Source organism: Chiloscyllium plagiosum, unplaced genomic scaffold (genome assembly GCF_037043375.1).
Source record: "Chiloscyllium plagiosum isolate Xiang-an unplaced genomic scaffold, Cpla_swu_hap1 HiC_scaffold_13, whole genome shotgun sequence".
Classification (NCBI taxonomy): domain Eukaryota; kingdom Metazoa; phylum Chordata; class Chondrichthyes; order Orectolobiformes; family Hemiscylliidae; genus Chiloscyllium; species Chiloscyllium plagiosum.
Window position 1 is genome coordinate 34,483,383 of NW_028270151.1, and position 27,441 is coordinate 34,510,823.

At 39.4% G+C, this 27,441-nt stretch overlaps 1 protein-coding gene across 1 annotated transcript in view; it reads right to left on the reverse strand.

Moving 5' to 3' along the window:
• LOC122556036 (uncharacterized) overlaps positions 1-27,441 on the reverse strand; it is a 157,486-nt gene that overhangs the window by 95,885 nt on the left and 34,160 nt on the right. Inside the window, exons 2-21 of the mRNA XM_087993954.1 lie at positions 18,790-18,912; positions 17,850-17,969; positions 17,008-17,157; positions 16,067-16,186; positions 15,228-15,377; positions 14,288-14,407; positions 13,446-13,595; positions 11,666-11,815; positions 10,726-10,845; positions 9,884-10,033; positions 8,943-9,062; positions 8,104-8,253; positions 7,164-7,283; positions 6,322-6,471; positions 5,381-5,500; positions 4,543-4,692; positions 2,768-2,917; positions 1,827-1,946; positions 989-1,138; positions 56-175 (exon numbers count right to left, since the gene is read on the reverse strand). Coding sequence (XP_087850080.1) covers positions 56-175; positions 989-1,138; positions 1,827-1,946; positions 2,768-2,917; positions 4,543-4,692; positions 5,381-5,500; positions 6,322-6,471; positions 7,164-7,283; positions 8,104-8,253; positions 8,943-9,062; positions 9,884-10,033; positions 10,726-10,845; positions 11,666-11,815; positions 13,446-13,595; positions 14,288-14,407; positions 15,228-15,377; positions 16,067-16,186; positions 17,008-17,157; positions 17,850-17,969; positions 18,790-18,912 — 2,703 coding nt within the window. The remainder of the gene's footprint in view (positions 1-55; positions 176-988; positions 1,139-1,826; positions 1,947-2,767; positions 2,918-4,542; positions 4,693-5,380; positions 5,501-6,321; positions 6,472-7,163; positions 7,284-8,103; positions 8,254-8,942; positions 9,063-9,883; positions 10,034-10,725; positions 10,846-11,665; positions 11,816-13,445; positions 13,596-14,287; positions 14,408-15,227; positions 15,378-16,066; positions 16,187-17,007; positions 17,158-17,849; positions 17,970-18,789; positions 18,913-27,441) is intronic.

Below are 27,441 nucleotides of genomic sequence, written 5' to 3' on the forward strand. Positions count from 1 at the left end.
GCTTTTCCAGCTGTGACTCCGAGGCAACAAGTCATATTACTGGAAGTCTGCACACCTGTTAGTTCTGATGTACTTGGTGGGGGATTTGTGGATGTGGAGGTTGGTATTGTAGTTGTTGATTGTACAGATGTTGAAGATGATTCAGTAGGCATAGATGTAGAAACACTTGATGTACCTGTGCAATAAAAATCAAAATTTAGACTAGATTTCCAACATTACATGACTCTTAACATAGCCATCCAATTACAGAAAGTTAAATTCTAATCCGAATTTGGAATGTCTGCGAGCCGTCTGTAAAAGAGTTAATGCCTTTGTAGCTGGTACATTCGGACAGACGCTACATTAAAACTTTCAAGAAAATAAAATATATCTACAGGTTAGATTCATCTGTTACCACAACATGCATACCAATCTTTCAGTTCCCTCACAGTTTTGTCTGGCTTGCTTCATGTGCACAGTTAACATGCACTAACTCTTTATTTTAGCCCACATTTACAACAATGACTATCGTACATTTGAGATAAAATGCATCTGTAAGTTCATACACTACTCTGCTAACTGGGTCTGAGTCTGACTTATCTCAAACATGTTGGTTGACCATCGTTCTCAATTTTCAATCACTAATTTCCAAAAACAACTTAACCAGAACATGGATTGATGTTTTGAATCTATTCAATTCATTAAAGATGGAATCCAGTTGAAGTGACTGTACAATTTTGCGTACTGACTTAGATCAGGGTTTCAACATGTATTATCAGAATGTATAACAAAACCTCTTTTCGGAAATGTGGATATCACTGTTTGTTTTGGAGCTGTGAATCTGAGCCAAGCAGTGCTGCGAACCTTACTATCAATGATAATGTTTGAAGGATTTGAAATGTTTTCCAAACCATCAGTTTGCAATAGCTGCAAGAGAGAAATTTCTGATGCTTCTTAGTTCCTGTCGATACCAAACTGAAACCCATTGTTCAGGTCAGTGTGGACTCACCTGTTATTGGCGGAGTGGAGGTCTGTGTACTTGTTGGTTCGGATGTAGCTGCTGGTGGAGTCGTGGATGTGGAGGTTGGTATTGTAGTCGTTGATGGTATAAATGTTGAAGATGATTCAGTAGGAGCAGTTGTTGAAACACTTGATGTACCTGTGCAATACAAAACAAAATTTTGCTTTTAATTACAATCTTGATTGAACCATAATTGCCCCACGCAATGTGACATTGTTACATTTTCAGTTGAATTTGTTCTGTAAAACAAATTCAAAAGTGCAAGTTCATTTGAGCTGTTGAATTCGGAGAGTTCAGACGTAACGTTTTCACTTCAAAACAATTTATTGTGTCCATGAAGCAGGTTAGTTTTGTCAGATCCTAGAATGTAGTAACCAATCCTTCCGTTTGCTCTGAATATTTCCCACATTTCTCCATTTGCTGGACTAATGTGCATTAACACTTCAATTTGGCCCAGCAATGATTATCATGCATTTGAAATAAAATGCATCCATGTATAATGTTGATCCTCTCTTTATTGGAACTGCGGTTAACGTTTGTCAACATGTTGCATGGCCATTGCTCTCCACTTTCAATCAATAATTTACAAAACTAACTTAACTAGAACATGGATTGATGGCATTAAATCTAATCAATTCATTAAAGATTGGACCAGTTGTTGTGACAAGACTACATTGTCCACTGATTCAGATCAGGGTTTCGACATGTATTTTAAGAATACGTCATGACTTATAATAAAATCTCCTTTAAAAGAAGAGGTAGGTAATTACTGCGTTTCCAGCTGTGATTCTGAGGCAAAAATTCATTTTACTGGAAGTCTGCACACCTGTTGGTTCTGATGTACCTGGTGGGGGATTTGTGGATGTGGAGGTCAGTATTGTAATTGTTGATTGTACAGGTGTTGAAGATGATTCAGCAGGAGTAGATGTAGAAACACTTGATGTACCTGTGCAATAAAAATCAAAACTTAGCCTTGATTTCCAACACAACATGACTCTTAACATAGCCATCCAATGTAAGAAAGTTAAATTCTAAGCCAAATTTGGAATGCCTGCGAACCATCTGTGAATGTGTTAATGCATTTGTAGCTGGTACATTCGGTTAGTCACTAAATTAAAACTTTCAGGAAAATAAAATATTCTGTAACTCTACAGGTTAGATTCATTTGTTCCCTGGATGTGCAAACCAATCTTTCAGTTCTCTCACAGTTTTGTCTGGCTTGCTTCAGGTGCACATTTAACATGCACTAGCTCTTACTTTTTGCCCACATTTACAACAATGACTATCGTACATTTGTGAAAAAATGCATCTGTAAGTTCGTACTCTACTCTGCTTACTGGGTCTGAGTCTAACTTAGCTCAAACATGTTGGTTGGCCATCGTTCTCCACTTTCAATCACAATTTTCCCAAACCAACCTAACCAGCGTATGGATTAATGTCTTTGAATCTATTCAATTCATTAAAGATGGAATCCAATTAAAGTGACTGCACAATTTTGCGTACTGACTTAGATCAGGGTTTCAACATGTATTATCAGAACGTATAACAAAATCTCTTTTCGGAAATGTGGATATCACTGTTCCATTTGCAGCTGTGAATCTGAGCCGAGCAGTGCTGTGAAACTTATTTTCAATGATAATGTTTGAAGGCTTTCAAATTTTTTCAAAGCCATCAGTTTGCAATAGCTGCAAGAGAGAAATTTCTGATGTGCTTTAGTTCCTGTTGATTCCAAAGGGAAACCCGTTGTTCAGTTGGGTGTGGACTCACCTGTAATTGGCGGAGTGGAGGTCTGTGTACTTGTTGGTTCGGATGTTTCTGCTGGTGGGGTCGTGGATATGGAGGTTGGTATTGTAGTTGTTGATGGTATAAATGTTGAAGATGATTCAGTAGGAGCAGTTGTTGAAACACTTGATGGACCTGTACATAACAAAACAAAATTTTGCTTTTAATTACAATCTTGACTGAACCATAACTGCCCCACGCAATGTGACATTGCTACATTTTCAGCTGAATTTGTTATGTAAAACAGTTAGTCCGTGGAAAGTGTAAGCTATTTTGACCTGTTGCATTCGGAGAGATGAGACATAATGTTTTCACTTAAAAACAAATTATTGTGTCCATGAAGCAGGTTAGTTTTGTCAGATCCTAGAATGTAGTAACCAATCCTTCCGTTTGCACTGAATATTTCCCTCATTTCTCCATTTGCAGAACTAATGTGTATCAACACTTCAATCTGGCCCAGTAATGATAATCATGCATTTGAAATAAAATGCATCCATGTATAATGTTGCTCCTCTCTTTATTGGAACTGTGGTTAACTTTTGTCAACATGTTGCATGGCCATTGCTCCCCACTTTCAATCAATAATTTACAAAACTAACTTAACTAGAACATGGGTTGATGGCATTAAATCTAATGAATTCATTAAAGATTGGACCAGTTGTTTTGACAATGCTATGTTGTCACTGATTCAGATCAGGATTCGACATGTATTTCAAGAATACTTCATGATTTATTCTAAAATCTATTTTAAAAAGAGAGGTAGGTAACTACTGCTTTTCCAGCTGTGACTCCGAGGCAACAAGTCATATTACTGGAAGTCTGCACACCTGTTAGTTCTGATGTACTTGGTGGGGGATTTGTGGATGTGGAGGTTGGTATTGTAGTTGTTGATTGTACAGATGTTGAAGATGATTCAGTAGGCATAGATGTAGAAACACTTGATGTACCTGTGCAATAAAAATCAAAATTTAGACTAGATTTCCAACATTACATGACTCTTAACATAGCCATCCAATTACAGAAAGTTAAATTCTAATCCGAATTTGGAATGTCTGCGAGCCGTCTGTAAAAGAGTTAATGCCTTTGTAGCTGGTACATTCGGACAGACGCTACATTAAAACTTTCAAGAAAATAAAATATATCTACAGGTTAGATTCATCTGTTACCACAACATGCATACCAATCTTTCAGTTCCCTCACAGTTTTGTCTGGCTTGCTTCATGTGCACAGTTAACATGCACTAACTCTTTATTTTAGCCCACATTTACAACAATGACTATCGTACATTTGAGATAAAATGCATCTGTAAGTTCATACACTACTCTGCTAACTGGGTCTGAGTCTGACTTATCTCAAACATGTTGGTTGACCATCGTTCTCAATTTTCAATCACTAATTTCCAAAAACAACTTAACCAGAACATGGATTGATGTTTTGAATCTATTCAATTCATTAAAGATGGAATCCAGTTGAAGTGACTGTACAATTTTGCGTACTGACTTAGATCAGGGTTTCAACATGTATTATCAGAATGTATAACAAAACCTCTTTTCGGAAATGTGGATATCACTGTTTGTTTTGGAGCTGTGAATCTGAGCCAAGCAGTGCTGCGAACCTTACTATCAATGATAATGTTTGAAGGATTTGAAATGTTTTCCAAACCATCAGTTTGCAATAGCTGCAAGAGAGAAATTTCTGATGCTTCTTAGTTCCTGTCGATACCAAACTGAAACCCATTGTTCAGGTCAGTGTGGACTCACCTGTTATTGGCGGAGTGGAGGTCTGTGTACTTGTTGGTTCGGATGTAGCTGCTGGTGGAGTCGTGGATGTGGAGGTTGGTATTGTAGTCGTTGATGGTATAAATGTTGAAGATGATTCAGTAGGAGCAGTTGTTGAAACACTTGATGTACCTGTGCAATACAAAACAAAATTTTGCTTTTAATTACAATCTTGATTGAACCATAATTGCCCCACGCAATGTGACATTGTTACATTTTCAGTTGAATTTGTTCTGTAAAACAAATTCAAAAGTGCAAGTTCATTTGAGCTGTTGAATTCGGAGAGTTCAGACGTAACGTTTTCACTTAAAAACAATTTATTGTGTCCATGAAGCAGGTTAGTTTTGTCAGATCCTAGAATGTAGTAACCAATCCTTCCGTTTGCTCTGAATATTTCCCACATTTCTCCATTTGCTGGACTAATGTGCATTAACACTTCAATTTGGCCCAGCAATGATTATCATGCATTTGAAATAAAATGCATCCATGTATAATGTTGATCCTCTCTTTATTGGAACTGCGGTTAACGTTTGTCAACATGTTGCATGGCCATTGCTCTCCACTTTCAATCAATAATTTACAAAACTAACTTAACTAGAACATGGATTGATGGCATTAAATCTAATCAATTCATTAAAGATTGGACCAGTTGTTGTGACAAGACTACATTGTCCACTGATTCAGATCAGGGTTTCGACATGTATTTTAAGAATACGTCATGACTTATAATAAAATCTCCTTTAAAAGAAGAGGTAGGTAATTACTGCGTTTCCAGCTGTGATTCTGAGGCAAAAATTCATTTTACTGGAAGTCTGCACACCTGTTAGTTCTGATGTACTTGGTGGGGGATTTGTGGATGTGGAGGTCAGTATTGTAGTTGTTGATTGTACAGGTGTTGAAGATGATTCAGCAGGAGTAGATGTAGAAACACTTGATGTACCTGTGCAATAAAAATCAAAACTTAGCCTTGATTTCCAACACAACATGACTCTTAACATAGCCATCCAATGTCAGAAAGTTAAATTCTAAGCCAAATTTGGAATGCCTGCGAACCATCTGTGAATGGGTTAATGCATTTGTAGCTGGTACATTCGGTTAGTCACTAAATTAAAACTTTCAGGAAAATAAAATATTCTGTAACTCTACAGGTTAGATTCATTTGTTCCCTGGATGTGCAAACCAATCTTTCAGTTCTCTCACAGTTTTGTCTGGCTTGCTTCAGGTGCACATTTAACATGCACTAGCTCTTACATTTTGCCCACATTTACAACAATGACTATCGTACATTTGTGAAAAAATGCATCTGTAAGTTCGTACTCTACTCTGCTTACTGGGTCTGAGTCTAACTTAGCTCAAACATGTTGGTTGGCCATCGTTCTCCACTTTCAATCACAATTTTCCCAAACCAACCTAACCAGCGTATGGATTAATGCCTTTGAATCTATTCAATTCATTAAAGATGGAATCCAATTAAAGTGACTGCATAATTTTGCGTACTGACTTAGATCAGGGTTTCAACATGTATTATCAGAACGTATAACAAAATCTCTTTTCGGAAATGTGGATATCACTGTTCCATTTGCAGCTGTGAATCTGAGCCGAGCAGTGCTGTGAAACTTATTTTCAATGATAATGTTTGAAGACTTTCAAATTTTTTCAAAGCCATCAGTTTGCAATAGCTGCAAGAGAGAAATTTCTGATGTGCTTTAGTTCCTGTTGATTCCAAAGGGAAACCCGTTGTTCAGTTGGGTGTGGACTCACCTGTAATTGGCGGAGTGGAGGTCTGTGTACTTGTTGGTTCGGATGTTTCTGCTGGTGGGGTCGTGGATATGGAGGTTGGTATTGTAGTTGTTGATGGTATAAATGTTGAAGATGATTCAGTAGGAGCAGTTGTTGAAACACTTGATGGACCTGTACATAACAAAACAAAATTTTGCTTTTAATTACAATCTTGACTGAACCATAACTGCTTCACACAATGTGACATTGCTACATTTTCAGCTGAATTTGTTCTGTAAAACAGTTAGTCCGTGGAAAGTGTAAGCTATTTTGACCTGTTGCATTCGGAGAGATGAGACATAATGTTTTCACTTAAAAACAAATTATTGTGTCCATGAAGCAGGTTAGTTTTGTCAGATCCTAGAATGTAGTAACCAATCCTTCCGTTTGCTCTGAATATTTCCCTCATTTCTCCATTTGCAGAACTAATGTGTATCAACACTTCAATCTGGCCCAGTAATGATAATCATGCATTTGAAATAAAATGCATCCATGTATAATGTTGCTCCTCTCTTTATTGGAACTGTAGTTAACTTTTGTCAACATGTTGCATGGCCATTGCTCTATACTTTCAATCAATAATTTACAAAACTAACTTAACTAGAACATGGGTTGATGGCATTAAATCTAATCAATTCATTAAAGATTGGACCAGTTGTTTTGACAATGCTATGTTGTCACTGATTCAGATCAGGATTCGACATGTATTTCAAGAATACTTCATGATTTATTCTAAAATCTCTTTTAAAAAGAGAGGTAGGTAACGACTGCTTTTCCAGCTGTGACTCTGAGGCCACAAGTCATATTACTGGAAGTCTGCACACCTGTTAGTTCTGATGTGCTTGGTGGGGGATTTGTGGATGTGGAGGTTGGTATTGTAGTTGTTGATTGTACAGATGTTGAAGATGATTCAGTAGGCATAGATGTAGAAACACTTGATGTACCTGTGCAATAAAAATCAAAATTTAGACTAGATTTCCAACATTACATGACTCTTAACATAGCCATCCAATTACAGAAAGTTAAATTCTAATCCGAATTTGGAATGTCTGCGAGCCATCTGTAAAAGAGTTAATGCCTTTGTAGCTGGTACATTCGGACAGACGCTACATTAAAACTTTCAAGAAAATAAAATATTCTGTAAATCTACAGGTTAGATTCATCTGTTACCACAACATGCATACCAATCTTTCAGTTCCCTCACAGTTTTGTCTGGCTTGCTTCATGTGCACAGTTAACATGCACTAACTCTTTATTTTAGCCCACATTTACAACAATGACTATCGTACATTTGAGATAAAATGCATCTGTAAGTTCATACACTACTCTGCTAACTGGGTCTGAGTCTGACTTATCTCAAACATGTTGGTTGACCATCGTTCTCAATTTTCAATCACTAATTTCCAAAAACAACTTAACCAGAACATGGATTGATGTTTTGAATCTATTCAATTCATTAAAGATGGAATCCAGTTGAAGTGACTGTACAATTTTGCGTACTGACTTAGATCAGGGTTTCAACATGTATTATCAGAATGTATAACAAAACCTCTTTTCGGAAATGTGGATATCACTGTTTGTTTTGGAGCTGTGAATCTGAGCCAAGCAGTGCTGCGAACCTTACTATCAATGATAATGTTTGAAGGATTTGAAATGTTTTCCAAACCATCAGTTTGCAATAGCTGCAAGAGAGAAATTTCTGATGCTTCTTAGTTCCTGTCGATACCAAACTGAAACCCATTGTTCAGGTCAGTGTGGACTCACCTGTTATTGGCGGAGTGGAGGTCTGTGTACTTGTTGGTTCGGATGTAGCTGCTGGTGGAGTCGTGGATGTGGAGGTTGGTATTGTAGTCGTTGATGGTATAAATGTTGAAGATGATTCAGTAGGAGCAGTTGTTGAAACACTTGATGGACCTGTGCAATACAAAACAAAATTTTGCTTTTAATTACAATCTTGATTGAACCATAATTGCCCCACGCAATGTGACATTGTTACATTTTCAGTTGAATTTGTTCTGTAAAACAAATTCAAAAGTGCAAGTTCATTTGAGCTGTTGAATTCGGAGAGTTCAGACGTAACGTTTTCACTTAAAAACAATTTATTGTGTCCATGAAGCAGGTTAGTTTTGTCAGATCCTAGAATGTAGTAACCAATCCTTCCGTTTGCTCTGAATATTTCCCACATTTCTCCATTTGCTGGACTAATGTGCATTAACACTTCAATTTGGCCCAGCAATGATTATCATGCATTTGAAATAAAATGCATCCATTGTATAATGTTGATCCTCTCTTTATTGGAACTGCGGTTAACGTTTGTCAACATGTTGCATGGCCATTGCTCTCCACTTTCAATCAATAATTTACAAAACTAACTTAACTAGAACATGGATTGATGGCATTAAATCTAATCAATTCATTAAAGATTGGACCAGTTGTTGTGACAAGACTACATTGTCCACTGATTCAGATCAGGGTTTCGACATATATTTTAAGAATACGTCATGACTTATAATAAAATCTCCTTTAAAAGAAGAGGTAGGTAATTACTGCGTTTCCAGCTGTGATTCTGAGGCAAAAATTCATTTTACTGGAAGTCTGCATACCTGTTGGTTCTGATGTACTTGGTGGGGGATTTGTGGATGTGGAGGTCAGTATTGTAGTTGTTGATTGTACAGGTGTTGAAGATGATTCAGCAGGAGTAGATGTAGAAACACTTGATGTACCTGTGCAATAAAAATCAAAACTTAGCCTTGATTTCCAACACAACATGACTCTTAACATAGCCATCCAATGTCAGAAAGTTAAATTCTAAGCCAAATTTGGAATGCCTGCGAACCATCTGTGAATGGGTTAATGCATTTGTAGCTGGTACATTCGGTTAGTCACTAAATTAAAACTTTCAGGAAAATAAAATATTCTGTAACTCTACAGGTTAGATTCATTTGTTCCCTGGATGTGCAAACCAATCTTTCAGTTCTCTCACAGTTTTGTCTGGCTTGCTTCAGGTGCACATTTAACATGCACTAGCTCTTACATTTTGCCCACATTTACAACAATGACTATCGTACATTTGTGAAAAAATGCATCTGTAAGTTCGTACTCTACTCTGCTTACTGGGTCTGAGTCTAACTTAGCTCAAACATGTTGGTTGGCCATCGTTCTCCACTTTCAATCACAATTTTCCCAAACCAACTTAACCAGCGTATGGATTAATGCCTTTGAATCTATTCAATTCATTAAAGATGGAATCCAATTAAAGTGACTGCATAATTTTGCGTACTGACTTAGATCAGGGTTTCAACATGTATTATCAGAACGTATAACAAAATCTCTTTTCGGAAATGTGGATATCACTGTTCCATTTGCAGCTGTGAATCTGAGCCGAGCAGTGCTGTGAAACTTATTTTCAATGATAATGTTTGAAGACTTTCAAATTTTTTCAAAGCCATCAGTTTGCAATAGCTGCAAGAGAGAAATTTCTGATGTGCTTTAGTTCCTGTTGATTCCAAAGGGAAACCCGTTGTTCAGTTGGGTGTGGACTCACCTGTAATTGGCGGAGTGGAGGTCTGTGTACTTGTTGGTTCGGATGTTTCTGCTGGTGGGGTCGTGGATATGGAGGTTGGTATTGTAGTTGTTGATGGTATAAATGTTGAAGATGATTCAGTAGGAGCAGTTGTTGAAACACTTGATGGACCTGTACATAACAAAACAAAATTTTGCTTTTAATTACAATCTTGACTGAACCATAACTGCTTCACACAATGTGACATTGCTACATTTTCAGCTGAATTTGTTCTGTAAAACAGTTAGTCCGTGGAAAGTGTAAGCTATTTTGACCTGTTGCATTCGGAGAGATGAGACATAATGTTTTCACTTAAAAACAAATTATTGTGTCCATGAAGCAGGTTAGTTTTGTCAGATCCTAGAATGTAGTAACCAATCCTTCCGTTTGCTCTGAATATTTCCCTCATTTCTCCATTTGCAGAACTAATGTGTATCAACACTTCAATCTGGCCCAGTAATGATAATCATGCATTTGAAATAAAATGCATCCATGTATAATGTTGCTCCTCTCTTTATTGGAACTGTAGTTAACTTTTGTCAACATGTTGCATGGCCATTGCTCTATACTTTCAATCAATAATTTACAAAACTAACTTAACTAGAACATGGGTTGATGGCATTAAATCTAATCAATTCATTAAAGATTGGACCAGTTGTTTTGACAATGCTATGTTGTCACTGATTCAGATCAGGATTCGACATGTATTTCAAGAATACTTCATGATTTATTCTAAAATCTCTTTTAAAAAGAGAGGTAGGTAACGACTGCTTTTCCAGCTGTGACTCTGAGGCCACAAGTCATATTACTGGAAGTCTGCACACCTGTTAGTTCTGATGTGCTTGGTGGGGGATTTGTGGATGTGGAGGTTGGTATTGTAGTTGTTGATTGTACAGATGTTGAAGATGATTCAGTAGGCATAGATGTAGAAACACTTGATGTACCTGTGCAATAAAAATCAAAATTTAGACTAGATTTCCAACATTACATGACTCTTAACATAGCCATCCAATTACAGAAAGTTAAATTCTAATCCGAATTTGGAATGTCTGCGAGCCATCTGTAAAAGAGTTAATGCCTTTGTAGCTGGTACATTCGGACAGACGCTACATTAAAACTTTCAAGAAAATAAAATATTCTGTAAATCTACAGGTTAGATTCATCTGTTACCACAACATGCATACCAATCTTTCAGTTCCCTCACAGTTTTGTCTGGCTTGCTTCATGTGCACAGTTAACATGCACTAACTCTTTATTTTAGCCCACATTTACAACAATGACTATCGTACATTTGAGATAAAATGCATCTGTAAGTTCATACACTACTCTGCTAACTGGGTCTGAGTCTGACTTATCTCAAACATGTTGGTTGACCATCGTTCTCAATTTTCAATCACTAATTTCCAAAAACAACTTAACCAGAACATGGATTGATGTTTTGAATCTATTCAATTCATTAAAGATGGAATCCAGTTGAAGTGACTGTACAATTTTGCGTACTGACTTAGATCAGGGTTTCAACATGTATTATCAGAATGTATAACAAAACCTCTTTTCGGAAATGTGGATATCACTGTTTGTTTTGGAGCTGTGAATCTGAGCCAAGCAGTGCTGCGAACCTTACTATCAATGATAATGTTTAAAGGATTTGAAATGTTTTCCAAACCATCAGTTTGCAATAGCTGCAAGAGAGAAATTTCTGATGCTTCTTAGTTCCTGTCGATACCAAACTGAAACCCATTGTTCAGGTCAGTGTGGACTCACCTGTTATTGGCGGAGTGGAGGTCTGTGTACTTGTTGGTTCGGATGTAGCTGCTGGTGGAGTCGTGGATGTGGAGGTTGGTATTGTAGTCGTTGATGGTATAAATGTTGAAGATGATTCAGTAGGAGCAGTTGTTGAAACACTTGATGTACCTGTGCAATACAAAACAAAATTTTGCTTTTAATTACAATCTTGATTGAACCATAATTGCCCCACGCAATGTGACATTGTTACATTTTCAGTTGAATTTGTTCTGTAAAACAAATTCAAAAGTGCAAGTTCATTTGAGCTGTTGAATTCGGAGAGTTCAGACGTAACGTTTTCACTTCAAAACAATTTATTGTGTCCATGAAGCAGGTTAGTTTTGTCAGATCCTAGAATGTAGTAACCAATCCTTCCGTTTGCTCTGAATATTTCCCACATTTCTCCATTTGCTGGACTAATGTGCATTAACACTTCAATTTGGCCCAGCAATGATTATCATGCATTTGAAATAAAATGCATCCATTGTATAATGTTGATCCTCTCTTTATTGGAACTGCGGTTAACGTTTGTCAACATGTTGCATGGCCATTGCTCTCCACTTTCAATCAATAATTTACAAAACTAACTTAACTAGAACATGGATTGATGGCATTAAATCTAATCAATTCATTAAAGATTGGACCAGTTGTTGTGACAAGACTACATTGTCCACTGATTCAGATCAGGGTTTCGACATATATTTTAAGAATACGTCATGACTTATAATAAAATCTCCTTTAAAAGAAGAGGTAGGTAATTACTGCGTTTCCAGCTGTGATTCTGAGGCAAAAATTCATTTTACTGGAAGTCTGCATACCTGTTGGTTCTGATGTACTTGGTGGGGGATTTGTGGATGTGGAGGTCAGTATTGTAGTTGTTGATTGTACAGGTGTTGAAGATGATTCAGCAGGAGTAGATGTAGAAACACTTGATGTACCTGTGCAATAAAAATCAAAACTTAGCCTTGATTTCCAACACAACATGACTCTTAACATAGCCATCCAATGTCAGAAAGTTAAATTCTAAGCCAAATTTGGAATGCCTGCGAACCATCTGTGAATGGGTTAATGCATTTGTAGCTGGTACATTCGGTTAGTCACTAAATTAAAACTTTCAGGAAAATAAAATATTCTGTAACTCTACAGGTTAGATTCATTTGTTCCCTGGATGTGCAAACCAATCTTTCAGTTCTCTCACAGTTTTGTCTGGCTTGCTTCAGGTGCACATTTAACATGCACTAGCTCTTACATTTTGCCCTCATTTACAACAATGACTATCGTACATTTGTGAAAAAATGCATCTGTAAGTTCGTACTCTACTCTGCTTACTGGGTCTGAGTCTAACTTAGCTCAAACATGTTGGTTGGCCATCGTTCTCCACTTTCAATCACAATTTTCCCAAACCAACTTAACCAGCGTATGGATTAATGCCTTTGAATCTATTCAATTCATTAAAGATGGAATCCAATTAAAGTGACTGCATAATTTTGCGTACTGACTTAGATCAGGGTTTCAACATGTATTATCAGAACGTATAACAAAATCTCTTTTCGGAAATGTGGATATCACTGTTCCATTTGCAGCTGTGAATCTGAGCCGAGCAGTGCTGTGAAACTTATTTTCAATGATAATGTTTGAAGACTTTCAAATTTTTTCAAAGCCATCAGTTTGCAATAGCTGCAAGAGAGAAATTTCTGATGTGCTTTAGTTCCTGTTGATTCCAAAGGGAAACCCGTTGTTCAGTTGGGTGTGGACTCACCTGTAATTGGCGGAGTGGAGGTCTGTGTACTTGTTGGTTCGGATGTTTCTGCTGGTGGGGTCGTGGATATGGAGGTTGGTATTGTAGTTGTTGATGGTATAAATGTTGAAGATGATTCAGTAGGAGCAGTTGTTGAAACACTTGATGGACCTGTACATAACAAAACAAAATTTTGCTTTTAATTACAATCTTGACTGAACCATAACTGCTTCACACAATGTGACATTGCTACATTTTCAGCTGAATTTGTTCTGTAAAACAGTTAGTCCGTGGAAAGTGTAAGCTATTTTGACCTGTTGCATTCGGAGAGATGAGACATAATGTTTTCACTTAAAAACAAATTATTGTGTCCATGAAGCAGGTTAGTTTTGTCAGATCCTAGAATGTAGTAACCAATCCTTCCGTTTGCTCTGAATATTTCCCTCATTTCTCCATTTGCAGAACTAATGTGTATCAACACTTCAATCTGGCCCAGTAATGATAATCATGCATTTGAAATAAAATGCATCCATGTATATTGTTGCTCCTCTCTTTATTGGAACTGTAGTTAACTTTTGTCAACATGTTGCATGGCCATTGCTCTATACTTTCAATCAATAATTTACAAAACTAACTTAACTAGAACATGGGTTGATGGCATTAAATCTAATCAATTCATTAAAGATTGGACCAGTTGTTTTGACAATGCTATGTTGTCACTGATTCAGATCAGGATTCGACATGTATTTCAAGAATACTTCATGATTTATTCTAAAATCTCTTTTAAAAAGAGAGGTAGGTAACGACTGCTTTTCCAGCTGTGACTCTGAGGCCACAAGTCATATTACTGGAAGTCTGCACACCTGTTAGTTCTGATGTACTTGGTGGGGGATTTGTGGATGTGGAGGTTGGTATTGTAGTTGTTGATTGTACAGATGTTGAAGATGATTCAGTAGGCATAGATGTAGAAACACTTGATGTACCTGTGCAATAAAAATCAAAATTTAGACTAGATTTCCAACATTACATGACTCTTAACATAGCCATCCAATTACAGAAAGTTAAATTCTAATCCGAATTTGGAATGTCTGCGAGCCATCTGTAAAAGAGTTAATGCCTTTGTAGCTGGTACATTCGGACAGACGCTACATTAAAACTTTCAAGAAAATAAAATATTCTGTAAATCTACAGGTTAGATTCATCTGTTACCACAACATGCATGCCAATCTTTCAGTTCTCTCACAGTTTTGTCTGGCTTGCTTCATGTGCACAGTTAACATGCACTAACTCTTTATTTTAGCCCACATTTACAACAATGACTATCGTACATTTGAGATAAAATGCATCTGTAAGTTCATACACTACTCTGCTAACTGGGTCTGAGTCTGACTTATCTCAAACATGTTGGTTGACCATCGTTCTCAATTTTCAATCACTAATTTCCAAAAACAACTTAACCAGAACATGGATTGATGTTTTGAATCTATTCAATTCATTAAAGATGGAATCCAGTTGAAGTGACTGTACAATTTTGCGTACTGACTTAGATCAGGGTTTCAACATGTATTATCAGAATGTATAACAAAACCTCTTTTCGGAAATGTGGATATCACTGTTTGTTTTGGAGCTGTGAATCTGAGCCAAGCAGTGCTGCGAACCTTACTATCAATGATAATGTTTGAAGGATTTGAAATGTTTTCCAAACCATCAGTTTGCAATAGCTGCAAGAGAGAAATTTCTGATGCTTCTCAGTTCCTGTCAATACCACACTGAAACCCATTGTTCAGGTCGGTGTGGACTCACCTGTTATTGGCGGAGTGGAGGTCTGTGTACTTGTTGGTTCGGATGTAGCTGCTGGTGGAGTCGTGGATGTGGAGGTTGGTATTGTAGTCGTTGATGGTATAAATGTTGAAGATGATTCAGTAGGAGCAGTTGTTGAAACACTTGATGTACCTGTGCAATACAAAACAAAATTTTGCTTTTAATTACAATCTTGATTGAACCATAATTGCCCCACGCAATGTGACATTGTTACATTTTCAGTTGAATTTGTTCTGTAAAACAAATTCAAAAGTGCAAGTTCATTTGAGCTGTTGCATTCGGAGAGTTCAGACGTAACGTTTTCACTTAAAAACAATTTATTGTGTCCATGAAGCAGGTTAGTTTTGTCAGATCCTAGAATGTAGTAACCAATCCTTCCGTTTGCTCGGAATATTTCCCACATTTCTCCATTTGCTGGACTAATATGCATTAACACTTCAATTTGGCCCAGCAATGATTATCATGCATTTGAAATAAAATGCATCCATTGTATAATGTTGATCCTCTCTTTATTGGAACTGCGGTTAACGTTTGTCAACATGTTGCATGGCCATTGCTCTCCACTTTCAATCAATAATTTACAAAACTAACTTAACTAGAACATGGATTGATGGCATTAAATCTAATCAATTCATTAAAGATTGGACCAGTTGTTGTGACAAGACTACATTGTCCACTGATTCAGATCAGGGTTTCGACATGTATTTTAAGAATACGTCATGACTTATAATAAAATCTCCTTTAAAAGAAGAGGTAGGTAATTACTGCGTTTCCAGCTGTGATTCTGAGGCAAAAATTCATTTTACTGGAAGTCTGCATACCTGTTGGTTCTGATGTACTTGGTGGGGGATTTGTGGATGTGGAGGTCAGTATTGTAGTTGTTGATTGTACAGGTGTTGAAGATGATTCAGCAGGAGTAGATGTAGAAACACTTGATGTACCTGTGCAATAAAAATCAAAACTTAGCCTTGATTTCCAACACAACATGACTCTTAACATAGCCATCCAATGTCAGAAAGATAAATTCTAAGCCAAATTTGGAATGCCTGCGAACCATCTGTGAATGGGTTAATGCATTTGTAGCTGGTACATTCGGTTAGTCACTAAATTAAATCTTTCAGGAAAATAAAATATTCTGTAACTCTACAGGTTAGATTCATTTGTTCCCTGGATGTGCAAACCAATCTTTCAGTTCTCTCACAGTTTTGTCTGGCTTGCTTCAGGTGCACATTTAACATGCACTAGCTCTTACATTTTGCCCACATTTACAACAATGACTATCGTACATTTGTGAAAAAATGCATCTGTCAGTTCGTACTCTACTCTGCTTACTGGGTCTGAGTCTAACTTAGCTCAAACATGTTGGTTGGCCATCGATCTCCACTTTCAATCACAATTTTCCAAAACCAACTTAACCAGCGTATGGATTAATGCCTTTGAATCTATTCAATTCATTAAAGATGGAATCCAATTAAAGTGACTGCAAAATTTTGCGTACTGTTTTAGATCAGGGTTTCAACATGTATTATCAGAACGTATAACAAAATCTCTTTTCGGAAATGTGGATATCACTGTTCCTTTTGCAGCTCTGAATCTGAGCCGAGCAGTGCTGTGAAGCTTATTATCAATGATAATATTTGAAGGCTTTCAAATTTTTTCTAAGCCATCAGTTTGCAATAGCTGCAAGAGAGAAATTTCTGATGTGCTTTAGTTCCTGTTGATTCCAAAGGGAAACCCGTTGTTCAGTTGGGTGTGGACTCACCTGTAATTGGCGGAGTGGAGGTCTGTGTACTTGTTGGTTCGGATGTATCTGCTGGTGGGGTCGTGGATATGGAGGTTGGTATTGTAGTTGTTGATGGTACAAATGTTGAAGATGATTCAGTAGGAGCAGTTGTTGAAACACTTGATGCACCTGTACATAACAAAACAAAATTTTGCTTTTAATTACAATCTTGACTGAACCATAACTGCTTCACGCAATGTGACATTGCTACATTTTCAGCTGAATTTGTTCTGTAAAACAGTTAGTCCGTGGAAAGTGTAAGCTATTTTGACCTGTTGCATTCGGAGAGATGAGACATAACGTTTTCATGTAAAAACAAATTATTGTGTCCATGAAGCAGGTTAGTTTTGTCAGATCCTAGAATGTAGTAACCAATCCTTCCGTTTGCTCTGAATATTTCCCTCATTTCTCCATTTGCAGAACTAATGTGTATCAACACTTCAATCTGGCCCAGTAATGATAATCATGCATTTGAAATAAAATGCATCCATGTATAATGTTGCTCCTCTCTTTATTGGAACTGTGGTTAACTTTAGTCACCATGTTGCATGGCCATTGCTCTATACTTTCAATCAATAATTTACAAAACTAACTTAACTAGAACATGGGTTGATGGCATTAAATTTAATCAATTCATTAAAGGTTGGACCAGTTGTTTTGACAATGCTATATTGTCACTGATTCAGATCAGGATTCGACATGTATTTCAAGAATACTTCATGATTTATTCTAAAATCTCTTTTAAAAAGAGAGGTAGGTAACGACTGCTTTTCCAGCTGTGACTCTGAGGCAACAAGTCATATTACTGGAAGTCTGCACACCTGTTAGTTCTGATGTACTTGGTGGGGGATTTGTGGATGTGGAGGTTGGTATTGTAGTTGTTGATTGTACAGATGTTGAAGATGATTCAGTAGGCATAGATGTAGAAACACTTGATGTACCTGTGCAATAAAAATCAAAATTTAGACTAGATTTCCAACATTACATGACTCTTAACATAGCCATCCAATTACAGAAAGTTAAATTCTAATCCGAATTTGGAATGTCTGCGAGCCGTCTGTAAAAGAGTTAATGCCTTTGTAGCTGGTACATTCGGACAGACGCCACATTAAAACTTTCAAGAAAATAAAATATTCTGTAAATCTACAGGTTAGATTCATCTGTTACCACAACATGCATACCAATCTTTCAGTTCTCTCACAGTTTTGTCTGGCTTGCTTCATGTGCACAGTTAACATGCACTAACTCTTTATTTTAGCCCACATTTACAACAATGACTATCGTACATTTGAGATAAAATGCATCTGTAAGTTCATACACTACTCTGCTAACTGGGTCTGAGTCTGACTTATCTCAAACATGTTGGTTGACCATCGTTCTCAATTTTCAATCACTAATTTCCAAAAACAACTTAACCAGAACATGGATTGATGTTTTGAATCTATTCAATTCATTAAAGATGGAATCCAGTTGAAGTGACTGCACAAATTTGCGTACTGACTTAGATCAGGGTTTCAACATGTATTATCAGAACGTATAACAAAATCTCTTTTCCGAAATGTGGATATCACTGTTCCATTTGCAGCTGTGAATCTGAGCCGAGCAGTGCTGTGAAACTTATTTTCAATGATAATGTTTGAAGGCTTTCAAATTTTTTCAAAGCCATCAGTTTGCAATAGCTGCAAGAGAGAAATTACTGATGTGCTTTAGTTCCTGTTGATTCCAAAGGGAAACCCGTTGTTCAGTTGGGTGTGGACTCACCTGTAATTGGCGGAGTGGAGGTCTGTGTACTTGTTGGTTCGGATGTTTCTGCTGGTGGGGTCGTGGATATGGAGGTTGGTATTGTAGTTGTTGATGGTATAAATGTTGAAGATGATTCAGTAGGAGCAGTTGTTGAAACACTTGATGGACCTGTACATAACAAAACAAAATTTTGCTTTTAATTACAATCTTGACTGAACCATAACTGCTTCACGCAATGTGACATTGCTATATTTTCAGCTGAATTTGTTATGTAAAACAGTTAGTCCGTGGAAAGTGTAAGCTATTTTGACCTGTTGCATTCGGAGAGATGAGACATAATGTTTTCACTTAAAAACAAATTATTGTGTCCATGAAGCAGGTTAGTTTTGTCAGACCCTAGAATGTAGTAACCAATCCTTCCGTTTGCACTGAATATTTCCCTCATTTCTCCATTTGCAGAACTAATGTGTATCAACACTTCAATCTGGCCCAGTAATGATAATCATGCATTTGAAATAAAATGCATCCATGTATAATGTTGCTCCTCTCTTTATTGGAACTGTGGTTAACTTTTGTCAACATGTTGCATGGCCATTGCTCTATACTTTCAATCAATAATTTACAAAACTAACTTGACTAGAACATGGGTTGATGGCATTAAATCTAATCAATTCATTAAAGATTGGACCAGTTGTTTTGACAATGCTATGTTGTTACTGATTCAGATCAGGATTTGACATGTATTTCAAGAATACTTCATGATTTATTCTAAAATCTCTTTTAAAAAAAGAGGTAGGTAACTACTGCGTTTCCAGCTGTGACTCTGAGGCAACAAGTCATATTACTGGAAGTCTGCACACCTGTTAGTTCTGATATTCTTGGTGGGGGATTTGTGGATGTGGAGGTTGGTATTGTAGTTGTTGATTGTACAGGTGTTGAAGATGATTCAATGGATGTAGATATGGAAACAATTGATGTACCTGTGCAATAAATATCAGAATTTAGCCTTGATTTCCAACATAACATGACTCTTAACATAGCCATCCAATTTCAGAAAGTTAAATTCTAAGCTAAATTTGGAATGCCTGCGAACTATTTACAGATGGATTTGTAGCTCGTACATTCGGAAAGTCACTAAATTCAGTAGGCATAGATGTAGAAACACTTGATGTACCTGTGCAATAAAAATCAAAATTTAGACTTGATTTCCAACATTACATGACTCTTAACATTGCCATCCAATCTCAGAAAGTTAAATTCTAATGCGAATTTGGAATGTCTGCGAGCCATCTGTAAAAGAGTTAATGTCTTTGTAGCTAGTACATTCGGACAGACGCTACATTAAAACTTTCAAGAAAATAAAATATTCTGTAACTCTACAGGTTAGATTCATCTGTTCCCTGGACGTGCAAACCAATCTTTCAGTTCTCTCACAGTTTTGTCTGGCTTGCTTCATGTGCACAGTTAACATGCACTAGCTCTTAATGTTTGCCCACTTTTACAACAATGACTATCGTACATTTGTGATAAAATGAATCTGTAAGTTCGTACTCTACTCTGCTTACTGGGTCTGAGTCTAACTTAGCTCAAACATGTTGGTTGGCCATCGTTCTCCACTTTCAATCACAAATTTCCAAAACCAACTTAAACAGCATATGGATTAATGTCTTTGAATCTATTCAATTCATTAAAGATGGAATCCAGTTGAAGTGACTGTACAATTTTACGTACTGACCTAGATCAGGGTTTCTACATGTATTATCAGAACATATAACAAAATCTCTTTTCGGAAATGTGGATATCACTGTTCCTTTTGCAGCTGTGAATCTGAGCCAAGCATGGTCTTTGCATAAAGCAGATGGAATGAGGAGGGAACTATATCTCTGGTGATGGAGTCCGTTTGTAGGTGGCAGAAATGTTGGCGGATGATGTGATGTATACGGAGGTTGGTGGGGTGTGATTTGAGGGCAGAGGTGAGGGACATGGATGAGATGTGTTGGAGGGCATCTTCAACCGTGTGGGAGGGGAGATTTCAATCTTCAAAGAAAGAGGCCATCTCGTGTGTTCTATGGTGGAATTGGTCCTTCTCGGAGCAGATGCAGCGGAGGCGGAGGAATTGGGTACACAGGATAACAATTTTGCAGGAGGTAGCTGTGGGAGTTGGTGAGTTTGTAAAAAATGTCAGTGTTGAGACGATCCTCATGGATGGAGATGGAGAGGTCTAGGAATGGGAGAGAGGTATCCGATATGGTCCAGGTGAATTTAAGGTCGGGGTGGAATGTATTGGTGAAGTTGATGAACTGCCCAACCGCCGCGTGGGAGCACGAGTTGGCACCGATGCAGTCATCAATGTAGCAGAGGAAGAGGTGGGGAGGGGTGCCGTTGTGACTCTGGAAGATGGACTGCTCCACGTAGCCAACAAAGAGACAAGCATAGCTGGGGCCCATACGGGTGCGCGTGGCAACCCTTTTGGTCTGGAGGAAGTGGGAGTATTAGAAGGAGAAATTGTTGAGGGCAAGGACCAGTTCAGCCAAAAGAATAAGAGTGTCAGTGGAAGGCTACTGGTGGGGACGTCGGAAAGAAAGAAACAGAGGGAGGACCAGGCCATGGTGGATGGAGGTGTAGAGGGACTGGACGTCCATGGTGATGATGAGGCATTGGGGGTCAGAAAGTCTTGGAGGAGGTGGAGGATGTGGGTGGTGTCCTGAACGTATGTGGGGAGTTCCTGGAACATGGAATAGGACAGTATCGATGTAGGTGGAGATGAGTTCAGTGGGGCAGGAGCAGGGCTGAGATGATGGGTCAGCTGGGGTAGTCAAGCTTGTGGATCTTGGGTGGGCAGTAGAATCGGGTGGTGTGGGGTTCCCAGACTATGAGTTTGGAAGCTGTGGGTGAGAGATCCCCTGAGGTAATGAGATCTTGTATGGTCTGGGAGATGATGGTTTGGTAATGGTCGAGGGGGCGGTAGGAGGAGGTGTCTTCGAGTTGGCGTCTGGCTTCAGCGGTATAGAGGTCAGTGCGCCAAACTACCACTGCATTCCATTTGTCCACTGGTTTGATAGTGAAGTTGGAGTTGGAGTTGGAATAGAGGGAGTGGAGGGCTGCGCATTGTGAGGGTGAGAGGTTGGAGTGGGTGAGGCCGTTGGACAGGCTAAGGTGGTTGATGTCATGGCATCAGTTTGAAATGAAGAGGTCAAGGGCAAGTAGCAGGCCAGCATGGGTGTCTAGGTGGATGGGGTGTGTTGTAGGCAGGAGAAGGGGACTTCGGTGGGAGGGCAGGTGTCTTGGTTGTAAAAGTGGGCACAGATGCAGAGGCAGCGGAAGAAATGTTCAAGTCGCAGTGTGTGTCAAACTCATTAATCTGGGACTGTAGAGGGATAAAGGTGGGGCCTTTACTGAGGACTAAACATTTGTCCTCAGTGAGGGAGAGGTCTGGGGGAATGGTGAAGACATGGCAGGCTTGAGAGCTAAGATCTGGAGTGAGGCTGGAGCTCGAGGTGGGAAGGGGGCTAGGACCTGGAGTGGGGCTGGGGTTTGAGGTGGGATGGAGCTAGGACCTGGAGTGGGGCTGGGGTTCAAGGTGAGAAGGGGGCTAGGACATGGAGTGGGGCTGAAGTTTGATTTGGGATAGGAGCTAGGACCTGGAGTAGGGTTGGAGTTTGATGTGCGATAGGTGCTAGGAGCTGGAGTGGGGCTGGAGTTTGATGTGGAATAGGAGCTAGGACCTGGAGTGGGACTGGGGTTTGATGTTGGATAGGAGCTAGGACCTGGAGTGGGGCTGGAGTTTAGGTCGGAAGGGGGCTAGGACCTGGAGTGGGGCTGGAGTTTGATGTGGGATAGGTGCTAACACCTGGCATTGGGCTGAACTTTGAAGTGGGAAGGGGGCTAGGACCTGGAGTGGGGCTGGAGTTTGATGTGGGATAGGTGCTAACACCTGGCATTGGGCTGGAGTTTGAGGTGGGAAGGGGGCTAGGACCTGGACTGGGGCTGGAGTTCGAGATGGGAAGGGGGCTAGGACCTGGAGTGGGGCTGGAGTTTGTGGTAGGATGTGAGCTTTGTACCCCTAAGTGACCTCCTACAGGTAGTTCATGTGGTAACTGTAACACCTCCTGTCTGCAAGCTACCGGCAACACAATCTGTTGCACTTTGGCTTATTTCTCCTCTGCATGAACCTGCCGTGGTCTCCATTTCCATCTTAGGATTCTATCTTTCAAATAATAACTCTCCGAATTCTCTGCCTCCTTTTCGGAGTACACATTCACATATATATTTTTTATCATCTTGTTGTGCTGTTGCATGTCTCTTAGTCTTTCAGGATTAAACACTTCTATCTGACCCTCTGTCTGTTCAGGTTTTTCCTGCACCATTACGTCAAACAGGGATCCGCTAACTGAATTTTAACTCCTTCATCTCTCTCTTTACTTTTCGCTTTGTGCTATGACTTGTGATAGTGGAATCTGGTTACCAGACATTCTGGGAAAATACCAGGATATTTCTGTTTTAACTCCTCAGTTTCTTGGTCTTCCTTGGGCTTCTCCACAACAAGGGGTCTCACTCCCATCTTGGATTCTGCCAAATCATTCCCAAGAACAAACTGAATTCCTGGAACTGATACTCTGTCAATCACTCCCACTGTAACTTCCCCAGTCTTAAATCGGCACTCCAACCTGATCTTACATTAGGGAATGCTAAATTTCTGCCCTTCTATCCCACAAATTATGACATTATAACACCATAAGACATAGGAGTGGAAGTAAGGCCATTCGGCCCATCGAGTCCACTCCGCCATTCAATCATGGCCAATGCGCATTTCAGCTCCACTTACCAGCGTTCTCCCCGTAGCCCTTAATTCCTCCAGACAACAAGAATCTATCAATCTCGGCCCTGAAGACATTTAGCGTCCCGGCTTCCACTGCACTCCGTGGCAATGAATTCCACAGGCCCACCACTCTCTGGCTGAAGAAATGTCTCCGCATTTCTGTTCTGAAATGACCCCCTCTAATTCTAAGGCTGTGTCCACGGGTCCTAGTCTCCTCGTCTAACGGAAACAATTTCCTGCATCCACCTTTTCCAAGCCATGTATTATTTTGTACGTCTCTATTAAGTCTCCCCTTAATCTTCTAAACTCCAACGAATACAATCCCAGTATCCTCAGCCGTTCCTCATATGTTAGACCTGTCATTCCAGGGATCATCCGTGTGAATCTCCGCTGGACATGTTCCAGTGCCAGTATGTCCTTCCTGAGGTGTGGGGACCAAAACTGGACACAGTACTCCAAATGGGGCCTAACCAGAGCTTTATAAAGTCTTAGTAGTACATCTCTGCTTTTATATTCCAACCCTCTTGAGATAAGAGACAACATTGCATTCGCTTTCTTAATCACGGACTCAACCTGCATGTTTACCTTTAGAGAATCCTCGACTAGCACTCCCAGATCCCTTTGTGCTTTGGCTTTATTAATTTTCTCACCATTTAGAAAGTAGTCTATTAGATTAGATTAGATTAGATTACATTACATTACAGTGTGGAAACAGGCCCTTCGGCCCAACAAGTCCACACCGACCCGCCGAAGCGAAACCCACCCATACCCCTACATTTACCCCTTACCTAACACTACGGGCAATTTAGCATGGCCAATTCACCTGATCCTGCACATCTTTGGACTATGGGAGGAAACCGGAGCACCCGGAGGAAACCCACGCAGACACGGGGAGAACGTGCTTTTATTCTTTTTGCCAAAGTCCAAGACCTCGCACTTGCTCACGTTAAATTCCATCAGCCATTTCCTGGACCACTCTCCCAACCTGTCTAGATCCTTCTGTAGCCTCCCCACTTCCTCAGTACTACCTGCCTGTCCACCTAACTTCGTATCATCGGCAAACTTCGCTGGAATGCCCCCGGTTCCCTCATCCAAATCATTAATATATAATGCGAACAGCTGTGGCCCCAGCACCGAACCCTGCGGGACACCGCTCGTCACCGGCTGCCATTCTGAAAAAGAACCTTTTATCCCAACTCTCTGCCTTCTGTTAGACAGCCAATCCTCAATCCATTCTCAGATAACAGATCAGAAAGAGGTCATATTCGCTCATCTCTTACTATCAGTGACTGATTAGATCCTGTATCCCTCAAAATTATAACTGCCAGTCGTTCTCCCCCTGTTCTTTCTGAGTAGACTTTACCCACAGAGGTGAATTCTTTGTAGAGATCAGGTACTAGCCCCATACCCAGCCCCGACCTAGGCTGTGCACTCTCCTGCAGCTCCTCGGCTCTTCTCAGGGTGTCCTTTACTACCTTCACTAATGCCACTGGCTTAGCTTCTTTACCACATCTATTCCCACAGCACCTTTCTTTAATCAACAGCACTGTGACTTTACATATCTCACTTACCACAGTGGAAACACCTGAGGCTTTTCACCTTCTTTCCACTCTCTTAGGCTTCTTTTTTATCCTGTGGTAAAGTCTTACCAGTGCTCCCTACTCTTGGTTTCGTAGTGTAGGATTTCCCCTGGTCCCAACTTCTATCCCTCACAGGATGAAATTCTGGCTAGAAGCTTGTCTTATGCACCAACATGTACTCATCTCCTAATTCTGCTGCCCTTCTCACTTCCTGAACTTTCTGTTCCTCCACGTGAATTCTTACCATCTCTGGAAGTGAGTACTTAAACTCCTCCAGCAGAATAATCTCTCTAGGTCCTATCTATTTTCAAAGCATGCACCCTTCGATCAAAATGACTCTGTTTAATTCTTTCAAACTCAACATAAGTCTGACCTGGTTTCTTCTTTGTGTTTCTGAACTGTTGTCTATATGCTTCTGGTACCAATTCATTAATACTTAAAATAGCCTGTTTGACCCTTCATCTGACAGTGCGGCAAATACCCCACCATCTCTGCCTACCAGTTTAGTCTGAACTAGCAATACCCGTGAATCCTTGGACCGCTCCATCTGCCTATCCAATTTTTCAAATGAAATAAAGAAGGCTTCAACATTTTTCTCATGAAAATGTGGCAGAGTTTTGACATTTATATATATATATATATCACTACCTTCTCTTTTAATCTCCATCCTGTTCACCTGACTTTGCTAACTAAGTCACAACTTCTCAAGTTCAAAGTCTCTCTCTTTTTGTCTCTCTCTTTCTTCTCTCTCTGTTTGCTCAGCTAAGAACCTCCTCTCTCTCTCTTTCCTCTCTCTCTTCTCTCTCTCTTTTTATCTTCTAACTCCATTTTTTTCAATTGCAACTTTAGTTTTTCCACCTTTACTGCACTTGTCTGTTTCTCGGACACACCGAAGAGTTTGAGTAATTCCCTGACAATTTCAACTTTACTTTAGTCTTTTTCTTGAATGTAATCCAAGATGGAGGACGGGAACAATTTCTGGCTGTAAGAGCTGCTCCTTTTTTTTAAGGTATTTTAGGTATTGGAGGTGATTTCCTCGAATTCCAGGAGCAGCCATTACTGTTTTATATGCTGTTGCATTGTTTTGGAACTTTGGAAAAAACAAGTCAAAACAACAGCAGTTTAAAAGGGGGAAGAGCAGACAAAGGAAGCACATGGTCAGGATAGTGCAGGAGAGAGAGAGAGAGAAAGAGAGAACCTGCACAGTTGCTACTTTTGCTGTTTGAATTCGTGTATCACTGGCCATTGGAGTGCATCTGGGAAAAGTAACAAACAGTGAAATTCACAACTAATCTTGGAGGAACTGTTGGGCGAAGTTCACAGCACAGAATCAGATAAGTTACTTGTTGTTTTAAGTCTGTCCAAGAGAAAGGCTGCAATAGTGAGTATGTTGGATTCTTTCTTGATTATATGTTTTTGGAGATAAGTCTCTTGATTAAACTTAAAATATAAGCCATAGCTATTAATTAAACCTGGGGCAGTGTTTGTAGAGGAATAAGACAATGTTATTTTCTGGGTCTGTAGATTGTGAAGAAGCAAAAATGGCCTTTGCAGTGATATGTACTTCTTGTCAGATATGGGAGTTTAAAGAGAGTTTAAGGGTTGCTGCGGATTGTATCTGCCATAAATGCTGTTGGATGCGAATCTTATCAGATCGCGTGGATCGTTGGAGAGACAGATAGAAGTGATGAGGAATTTGCAACAGCAACAGTATGTGATAGATAGCAGTTATAGGAAGAGGGGAAAGTCTCAGATACAGTCACATAGATGGGTTAACTCCAGGAAAGGTGAGAGAGGTCGGCACCTAGGGCAGGAGTCTTTTGTGGATATACCCATTTCAAACAGGTATGCTGTTTTGGAAAATGTAGGGGGTGATGGATTCTCAGGGGAACGTAGCACAAACAGCCGAGTTTCTGATATTGAGACTGGCTCGAATGCAACAAGGGGTACGTCGGCTTCCAAGATATCAATTGTGTTAGGGGATTCTGTAGTCAGAGGTACAGACAGACGTTTCTGTGTCCAACAGAGAAAAAGCAGAATGGTGTGTTGTTTCCCTGGTGCCAAGATCAAGGATTTCTCAGAGAGGGTGCAGAATGTTCTCACGGGGGAGAGGGGCCAGCAGGAGGTCATTGTCCACATTGGAACCAACGACATAGGAAGGGAAAAGGTTGAGATTCTGAAGGGAGATTACAGAGAGTTAGGCAGAAATTTAAAAAGGAGGTCCTCAAGGGTAGTAATATCTGGATTACTCCCAGTGCTATGAACTAGTGA